General features: G+C 44.5%; 1 protein-coding gene across 3 annotated transcripts in view; it reads right to left on the bottom strand.

The window, feature by feature from the left end:
- The window catches only part of paip2b (poly(A) binding protein interacting protein 2B), a 16253-nt gene extending 10968 nt beyond the window's left edge, over window positions 1-5285 (bottom strand). The window contains exon 1 of one of the 3 annotated variants that reach the window (XM_061252361.1): window positions 5128-5285. Coding sequence is in view for 1 of the 3 variants with exons in the window: in XM_061252360.1 (XP_061108344.1) it covers window positions 4326-4332 (7 nt within the window). In the remaining 2 variants the exon portion in view is untranslated. Of the gene's footprint in view, window positions 1-4325; window positions 4487-4901; window positions 5050-5127 lie in introns of those variants that run through there. The other 2 variants (XM_061252363.1, XM_061252360.1) reach the window with 2 other exon arrangements.
- Window positions 5286-10000: the final 4715 nt, after the last annotated feature.

Here is a 10000-nt window from a genome sequence, read left to right as displayed (position 1 = left end):
TATTCCCTTGTGTTGTTAGTGAATGCAGAAGAGAGCTGTTGAGGGCTAATCTTGATTCTCGACAGTTATCTTTGGAGATTGTTGTTGGTGTGTCGATAACATGAGGAAAACAGCAGTGTCGATGCAAATTAAGCTGGCCTTCGTAAGCCTCAGAAATTTAAATCAATCAATCCGGAACATTGCAAAAACCATGGGCATGCCCAAGTCAACAGTTTGGTTCATTATTAACAAGAAAAGTGTTCACCAGTTGTTGTTTTATATCAAAAGACCCAGTAGACTGAGGAAGACCACTATAGTGGATGATCAGAGAACACTGGTAAAGAAAACCTCCCTGACAACATCCCAACAGATCAAACGCACTCTCCCAGAGGCAGGTGTAAATATGTCATAGTCTACCATACACAGACTACACCAGCAGGACTACAGAGGATAAACTACAAGATGCAAACCGCTGATAAGCCTGAAGAACAGAAAGGCAAGACTACAGCTAGGGCCTGTATGGCTACCATCGATGAAGTGACTACAGACAGAGGTAGAACAATGAATTCTGAAGTCTACGGAAATACATCATCTACCCAGATAAAACCAAAGGCCTTCAAACGTATTGGCCTGATGCAACAAGACAATGACCTGAAACAACGAGGAGGCAGCAGAGCATCACCAGGGAACGTACCCAGCGTCTGGTGATGTTAACGCACCACAGACTTCAAGCAGCCATTACACGCTAAAGCACATGCAACCAAATATAAAAAATGATGACTTTATTCTACGTTGCTAAACTGTCCAATATTTTCTGACACCCGAAAACAGTGGGGACTATGTACAAAAGGTTCTGTAGCTTCTAAACTGTTGATCCGATATGGATGAAAATACCCTCAAATTAAACAACCTCATTCCCATTCAAACAAAAAGTACAGAACCAAAATTACAAAAAAATCGTGTCACAGTCCAAGGAATTATGGTGTTCACTGTATGTTCCACATGTACAACAAAGCTAATGAGCCCTGTCCACCACTAATAACCCTGGCCATAATCACTTGCATCCAGAACAATGTCAGACACACCCTTCCTCACTCCGATTGTCCATTCACCGTTCCTCCCCAAACATATACAATACAAAACAACTTTTCCCACACCTTGTACAAAATAAAAACACAGGCTGTATATAATCGTCCAAGCAGAAAACATGTTTTGGAAAGGAAGAGAGAAATGTGTCAAGCTGGGCTGCGCTTTCTTTTTTTTCTTTTTTTCTTTTTTGGCGTCACTGAAAGCGGTTTCTCGCTCCGCCCCCTCTCCGCAGCTCACGGTGACGGACAGCGCATCACAGCGAGAACACGTCCGCAGGCCAGACCCAGTGCCATTCATTAGCACCTGTCAATCAAACGGCAAGACAACAGGGCGCACAGTGCAGGCTACGCATACTTTCATCCGCACGAACTGGCGCACAAACACGCGCACACACAAGCACACGCGCACAAACACGCGTGCACACACAAGCGCACACGCGCACACAAGCACACAACTTGTAAACCTTCCCTTTAAATCTTCCTCAAATACCAGGAAGAGCTCATTCTCATTAGCGAGCCACGGCCTAAACGGTATCAGCGCCCGCTAATAATTAACCAGCCTTCCCCGGCGCAGGGTGACCCGAGACGGGCAGCCGCAGACCTGGAGAAACAGCTCCGCTCCCAATCCCGGAGAACACCTGTGATTACCGCAGCATCCTGGGAGCAGGGGAGGGAGGGGGGGGGGGGGGAGTCACCTGTCCGGTGAGAGGAGGCTGTGAGGCCTCGGGGGAGGGGGGAGGGGAGGGTGGGGAGGGGGACAGACGGACGGACATTTTACAGCCCTCCAGACAACATTCCCGAACCGGCCAGGAGGAGAGCGGAAAAAGGCCCAGGTGTCCGTCCCCTTTCTCAGGACTGCTACGACAGAGGAGACGCAACAAAGTGCCTCAAAGGTCCACCTCCACCCCCACCCCCACCCCCACCCCCACCTCCACCCCCACCCAATAGAAAAATTGGAACAAGGCCAAAATACAAACTGGATTCATCACCTCCCCATCTCACAGAACCAGTCAACTCCAGTAACTAGCAATGTAGGGCAAGGCTCCTCCATGTGCCATTAGGCCATCTTGGGACCATACAAATCAAAGATGACCATCATGCAGTGAGGAACATTTGAGGGGGGGGGGGGGGGCAGCAATGTATGGATCATTATATTCATGGATCATTAGAGACTATTCTCTATATGAAACTATTTTCCACGTGACACTGGGGGGGGGGGGGGGGGTCTGTTGATTAGCAACTTTGTCCAAATTTTACGTTTAAAAAAAAACAAAACACAAATACCGGCCATGCTTTTGCTGAAAGCAAAGTTTTCCTAAGAAACATGAAAAAGCGTCGAATTATGGGATACCTTTACCATCTCGGAGTGGCACTAGCACCGCAATTGCTCCTTATGCAAGAAAGAAGTTAATACCAAGACTAAATCGGTCTAAATAGTGCCATGATTTCAATGCATTTGGTTCGACCTTGAATACAAGCGTAATGTTTGTCCTAGTTTTACTTGGATGGCTAACGCCACGCTCTTAAAAATAGAAATGTTTACGCGTGTAAAGTAATCGTCCAATCGTCACGCAGTCACCATGGGTGAGCCCATAGTTCTCCATTGTGATAAAGTAACTAGCTCTTTTACGCAAATAAAAAATGACATCATTACAGTGCTACGAGCAAACGTAACGTATGAGTCCACATGTTTATTTGCAAGAACAAGTAAGGGAACCCGAGATTTAACACGTTGCATAAGGCTCGCGCGCTGTCGATGCTTCAGATCGCGCTAATCTGGTTTGTACCGTTCTAGCTAAAAGGCTAACCAAGTAATCTATATATGGCAGTGTTGAGAAATTAGTACGCGTCGATTTATAGCCACTCGTAACAAAGTCAGTAAAAATCTGATCGTTCCTTACACTTGAGTCAACGAAGCCCAGCTGCTGCATCCTTGACACAGCATGGTGTAACATGTCACGCAACGTCACGGCAGCTAGCTAACAAAACAGCAAAAAAGGAAAGGTTAACTAGTAGTGATGCATCAGAAATTACAACGTCGATGTAGTCCGCTCTAGCGTCACTGGGTACAACCAGAGAGCAACAATGCAACTCAAGAAGCAGAATACGCAGACCCATATTCGTCGAGCTGCTTAATTATCTCAGCGCTAATACGTCCTCTACGTTGCAGCATTTTTCTGTAGCTTATAGCCCACGTGGTTCACTCACACCAAGCGCTACGCACCATTAGACATCTCAGCTAAATTTGTTCTCCCACATCAAACCAGCTGGTGGTTTAAATAGACAGTTTACCAATTAGCACATGTAATACAACAGGAAATGGTCAGCAAGCCCAAACTGGGAGCTGTAGTTAGCCAAGGCAAACAACCATAGCATAGTTCGGGAGCTGTTGTCGGTACACTACATTTACAATTTTACAGCTAACGTTAGCTAGCTAACAATAGCTAGCTAGCTACGTTGTCTATAGCTAACGGTAACGTTACATCTAGAAAGTTAGCAACAATTCAAACGCAGTTGGCTAGCTAGCTAGTCTAAAGTAACAGTCTAAGTTAGCAAGTGCTGAGCTGGCCAGCAAAGGCCCGTTCGCAATATGCAGAATGTCCAAATAAACACGATAAATAATGTTTTTTCTTTCTAGCTAGCTAACGTTATATCTGTTCGATCAATTAACTTAGCCATCTTAAAAATAACTTCGTTGAATTGATTATCGTGTAATAAGATGCAATTTGCTTAACAAACGTAGCTAGCTAGCTAAGGCGGAGATGGTCAGAAGACATTTTAGAATCCAGTTACAAAGGCACGGGCAACAGGACGTGGTCAGATTGAATAACGTTAATTTGCTATTCGTGTTTTTACAGGCTTATGTTAGCTAGCGTTAGCAAAGTCTTCACTAGCTAGCATCTCGGCCTGACTAAAGATGTAGCCAACTTAGGTAGCTTCCATTAGGCAGCAAGCAAACGAAATACAAACGATCAGCTACTTAATACTCAAAAGAGCTACGTTAGTTAGTTTGCAGGTTCACTTTGACCATATGCCACGGTAGCCCTCGCCACAAACAGCAAAACGCGGTGCCTTAACGCTCATACGCTGGCTTTCCATTATACAACAAAGGGTAAATGCGATTGACTGAAACGGGCATGGCAATCGCTAGTGCGGGACATGGTGCACGGAAATCGGGTCAAGACTAACGTTTTATGGGTGCAACACTAAACGTTTATGCAAGACATCAGACGTGACGACGACTTTCACTTTTCCTACCTGGCATTGTGCTTTTTCCCCCGAATTTCTATTTTAGATCCACAAGGACTCCGCCAGCCCAGCTATGCGCACGATACGTAGCTACTCGATTTGCGTTAGCCTAGCACATAAACCACGAACAAGGCGGTCATGTGGCCACGGCGCCTTAGCTTAAACAAACACCCACATCCCCCCTCCTCCTCCCCAGCCTCTCTCTCAAACACACATGCGTGGCTCTCAACCTAGCGGATTCAGTAACGTTAAGCGAGTTACATGGATAAACAGCATGTCCTGCTGATATAAAACGTTAAGTTATCGACGCATTTTAATATGAAAATATAGTAGCTAGCCACACAGCTACCAAGAAAGCACATGTCTAACTAATCGAACAGTTGACCAACTCAGCGAGGCAGCTAGTTTACAAACTAACGTTAAGTTGCCTTGAGAAACAGTCAATACCTCGCCAGATTGCTATCAATCTAACGGTAGTTCACCAAGAAAAAAGGCAACCTCCCACCCAGATAGCTAGTAATCTGAATTCTATAACTTACAATAAATATAATCATAAAACGTTATCTTGCCAACCTATGTAGCTACCTTAGGCAATGCACGCTGTGCAATGACGGGTTGTTTAGCTCTCCACGAAATGTTGGCTCCAAACAGCTGCCAAGTATTAAACCACCACGCTAATGCTAGCACGAAATACGTCCATGTTTCCCCGTGAGTGTAACTAACCAGCATCAGCTAGCCACATAACTTGGCCTGTAAGCTAACGATCCTTGAGATAAACTAACGTTACCAATAAAGACGCATCCATCCTCACCCGGTTCAAACGACAGAAGGATCCCAACCGCCAAGAAACCTCAAAACTGTTGTGTAAACAGCAGCCCCTGCTGCAAAAAGTGCGTTTCTCCGCCGTCTGCGATTACGAAAAATATAAAAAATAATAAATAAAAATTGAATACAGGCACTGCAACAATTTAGGCTTCACAACTACACGCCTTTGTCCAAACTTTCGGCGGTTACTGGTCGAATGCCGTGTCTATCACAAGGTAGCGCACAATGACAATCGCGGTAGTTGTCACATGATTGCAGCTGTACAAGTCGCACGATAACTATTGGAGGCTTCACTTATCAATCATGTCATACTTAGAATTGAGTCCGACGTTCGATTTCACCCCTTCATTCCGTAGAGTGTATCTTAGAGTTCAGTGCTCCATTCGCAGCTGGAGCAAAGCAAAGGGTTTGTTTTTCAGTAGTACGTCTCTATAAACCGACTTTCTTCATGTGCAAGTTTGATAACGGATCCTTCTGATCGTTTTCCCGCTTGCGAGTTGCAAAAATGTTTTAAATTGTTGTTGATGGAACAGTTGGATGCCTTGGTAATTAGTCGAGCGTGTTTGGAAAGGACGTCGCGATAGCACGTTATTTTAATAGGCTATTGGTCAGCGATGCGTTTGCTGTTCGTTTGTTCGATGTGTGTTTTGTATCACTAACCCACACGCGGTGCATGGAGCTATTTTTGTCCGCCCTTTGCGTCATTTGTGCAGGTGCTCAGTGCAAGGGTTCACCTTTTAGGTCCCCATTCACTGGCCAGGTAGGCTACATTTACTAGTAGGCCTGTCTAGCTATCTAGAAGGTTTTTTGACGACGCTGGTAACTTTAGTTAGCTAGCTTTGTTGTTGAGCATAAACATATATTTTTCTTTGCTGGGGAAAAGTTGTTGGTTTATTTAGGAACGTTTCAATTAATAAATATTCTGTACTCAGTGTCTTTCTTTGCAGTAATGAGTGAAAGTATGTATGTGGAAACTTTCACGCAACCCCAATGGAAATTCTCCTCTTAATACTTTAAGAAGCTATATTGGGAAAGGTGTATCCAGACGCTATCGCAGTGATTGAAAAGGCAAAAGAAACGCGTAGCCTACTGCTTGACAGCTGCGCATTTGTGCTTGATTGAAGAATAACGTTTGTTGAGTTATTTGCCAATTTGCTTGCGGCAGTTTCAGCAGACCTTGCTAGCCAATTGTGGGTATTCTCACTTTTCTAAAATATAATACGTACTGAATGAGAAGTTCGTATCTGGACTGATTTCCACATTACATAAATACCATAAAGGCAATATCTGTTACATTAAACACGTTATATCTGTGAATTGATAGTCCTATTATAATATTAGGATATTTTTCAGTATTACAATATTTGTAAAAACGCAGTGTACTTGGTTATTAATAGCTGGCATATGTTTACCAACTGTACAGAAACTGACTGAATTAATTACAAACCAATTGATTGGGAAATCTGGGAACCTCTGGCTGATTGTTGGTTGGCAGGCAATTATGTTGTTGCCAATTGTCTACATAAGACAAAGATGTTGCAATTGTCCATTTATATACCTATGGTACTTAGATTAATATGGAGATGATAATTACAGAGGACTTACAGAGGACAATTAATGTATTTTATGCCAATGCAGTCAACACATTTTCACAGATGACACAAGACAGCATTTTGTTGCAGCCTGTGCTTAAGGTGGGTGTAAAAACTGTCTGAACAGCTACTGCTGAAATCGGTGATTCTATGGCCTCATGATTTCTTCTGTGAAATGTTCCAGTCTTATCCAATCAGAGCACCTGGGAAATGTAGCACTAAACTGGTTGGTGATATCCTCACTAACGCAATATAGTTAGTCTATACATAGTGGATTTGAAAAACATTTTTGAAAGCCTGAATTCAGGAATACACCTTAGTGCTAATGCATGTCTATAATTTCTGCTACCAAAGAACATGTATGTTTATATAGTGCAAATTGAGCCCTGCTTTTGTTCCAACCACAATTGCCATCAAATTGTTTTGACAAGCTGGTAATCTTTTTAATTAGGTGCTTTTCGTCTTTAGATGTATTATTTACCTTAGAGCACATTATGCCAGAAATAGCTTTGCAATGGCGCGAATAATAAAATAACCATGTTGATATCATGCTTATTACACCATCTGGTAAACCATTACATAAGAAGAGGTAACAAATAAGAGACTGGGGTTAACTAATCGGCTCATATTTAAGGTAGTTGAAGTTTCTTCAGTTAATTTCATAAAAATATGTTTGCCCTTTTATCACTTGCTTTGGTATGAACAAAGTGTCATTATTTTCCTAATGGTTAGGTTTGGTGGTCAGGTGTCCACACTCACCAATTAGGAGCCTTCTGATTCACTTCGGTCTTCAATTTGATCAGTTAAAAATAATGTACCACTTTTTCTGTAATTCTTCTGTAAAATGTATGCATGTTTGCAATATAGCACGATAAGCACAGTATAGGAATTTAATTATTTCTGGTATGCATAGCCATCTGACAAAATGTGGTTTAAGAGGGTAAGTTGTCCCTCTAAGCATGAAAAGCACAACCGCTTGTTAAAAGTTGGATTGCAGTTGTGGTTTGAATGAAAACCAGCGTCCACAGGGGTACTCCAGGACCAGGTTTGGGAACCACTGCCCTAATGGTATATTAATTACTGTTATTCAGAGCTGCCTTGCTGCTTCTCCCCTGCAGGAGGCACTGTTGCCTCCCTCTTGAGGCCACACATGGGACCACCACAGTCCCTCTTTTTGCAGCCCCATTGTACAGAGGGATTTATTTATTTTAAGTGCGCTGCTGCCCCGGAGGATGTACTTCAGTACCAGTGACCCTCTGTCCCTGCTCTTTCCCAAAGAGCCACCCCTCCCCCACATGCAGGCAGGCACGCACGCACCCACACACACACACACACACACACATCTCTTGCCAGGTGAATTGTCCTGGAGCCGAGTGAGGCCTTTAAATCACAGTTGTTGACAGCGCCCCACTGGCCTCCCTACAGGGGGGCCAAGCGTAATCAGAGGAAGAGCCGACACCCCCCACATACTAAGCACACAGTCATGCACACTCACACAGACACGCAGAAACACACACACACACTCATGCACACGGATGCACACGCTCGTGTAAACAGACACACAAAAACTCACACAAGCACACACACATCGACAGCACAGCCCATCCTCTTAGGTGGAAATGTGCTTCATTTCCGCTCGTTTAACTGCCCGCGTGGGGCCGTTATTCACACCGCTATGACTGACGCTGAGAGGTACTGACACGGGTCAAACCAGTGCGCCTGAGCCGCGCGCGGCCGCGAGAGAGGCCCGCCCCGTTCGCCTGAAAGCCGCGATAGATCGGCGGGGAGTCACTGCCTTTTTACGAGCTTGCGGCTGCGACGTGCAAGCCGACAATTCGTAAACATGGGTTCAAGATTTTCTTCCTGGCATTGCACGTACTGTTTGGCTTCGCAGACGCTGTCGGTTAATTTATCCCTTGCTGACATTCAAACTCTTCTCGAAATGAATTTGAGGTCATAGTCACAGTCAAAACACTATAAAAGGCTCTGAAATATCGGCGGTAATCTGCGTTTCCTTTTCGACGCAGTCTTGCTGGTCGAGTGCCAAGGAATATACTTCTCTCGGACCGCACTGTACTCTGTCCAAAAGTAACTGGGCAACCCTATCCACCGCCCTCTTTGTGACAGACTGTGAGTCATTCCCAGAATTCATTTCTCTCTTGCCATCTCATGGAGAAGGAATGTCAAGCCCACAACTCATCCATCCAGACAAAGGTGACCTAAGTGCAGCGCCCCCAGGCTGCTGGAGGAAGGGGGGAAGGGGCTGTTTTGGAGGGGGGGTGGGGGGTGGAAGGGCGGGGAACCCGTTCCTGCCCCACAGCGGACACCAGGACGACAGGACAGGAAAAGGAGGGGGCGGAAGGCACATACACACGCACACGCATACACACCACACACAAATGCACATACTGTATATACAGGTGTGCACACACATACAAACACATTTATTCTGGCCAGCCTATTGTTTGGCCGATGTCTCTGAATGTTTTTTTTTTTTTCTTCTTATTTCTTAGCCTCGTAATGCTTCCTTGACTTTCTTTGGGAAGATTTCAATCCTCATGTGAATGAATTGCCAACAACAAACCCCAAAGGCAATCAAAATCATATAATCACGACTAGACACTGAAAGCTTTCTTATATCTGCACTAAAGAAGGGATTGCATATACCAGACTAATCAGAAGCAGCTGGTGAGATAAGAAACTGTCCTATTACTTTTGGTCCCCTAAAATGGGGGACTATTGACTATTTATGAAAAGGGCTGTAATTCTTACGCTGATCACCCAATATGGATGTAAATACCTCCGAATTAAAGGTGGCAGTCGACAATGTTCAAATCTGCTGTACTGAGCCAAAAGAACAGAAATTGTACCACTGTAAATGCATGCGTATAAACACAAGCACAAAAACCCATTGAACTCCATATGCGAGAGATACCACAGATTCACATTCACACACACACACACACACACAGACACAATCATGCATACACCCACCCATCCACACGCATGATCACAGGCATATGCATATCGACAGAATGTGTATAGAAAAGAGGCACACTCAAAACCGCTGAGCAAGTTGAGTAATAGATGTGTGAGCAGGGGGCAGATGTGTGAGTGCACTTAATAGAGCTCACCGGGGTGGTTTATCAGGTCAGATACCGGCAGCGAAAGAGCTTGAGAACCTCAAGGTTAAACAGCAGCTCCGTAGAGTCCTGTCTGACCCACAGAGAGGTGGACGGCTGCTGCTTGTTTTATTCATAACACACT

The sequence above is a fragment of the Conger conger genome, chromosome 8 (assembly GCF_963514075.1).
Source record: "Conger conger chromosome 8, fConCon1.1, whole genome shotgun sequence".
Lineage (NCBI taxonomy): Eukaryota > Metazoa > Chordata > Actinopteri > Anguilliformes > Congridae > Conger > Conger conger.
The sequence above is the reverse complement of the archived record's forward strand: the minus strand, read 5'-3'. Positions and strand labels throughout refer to the sequence as shown.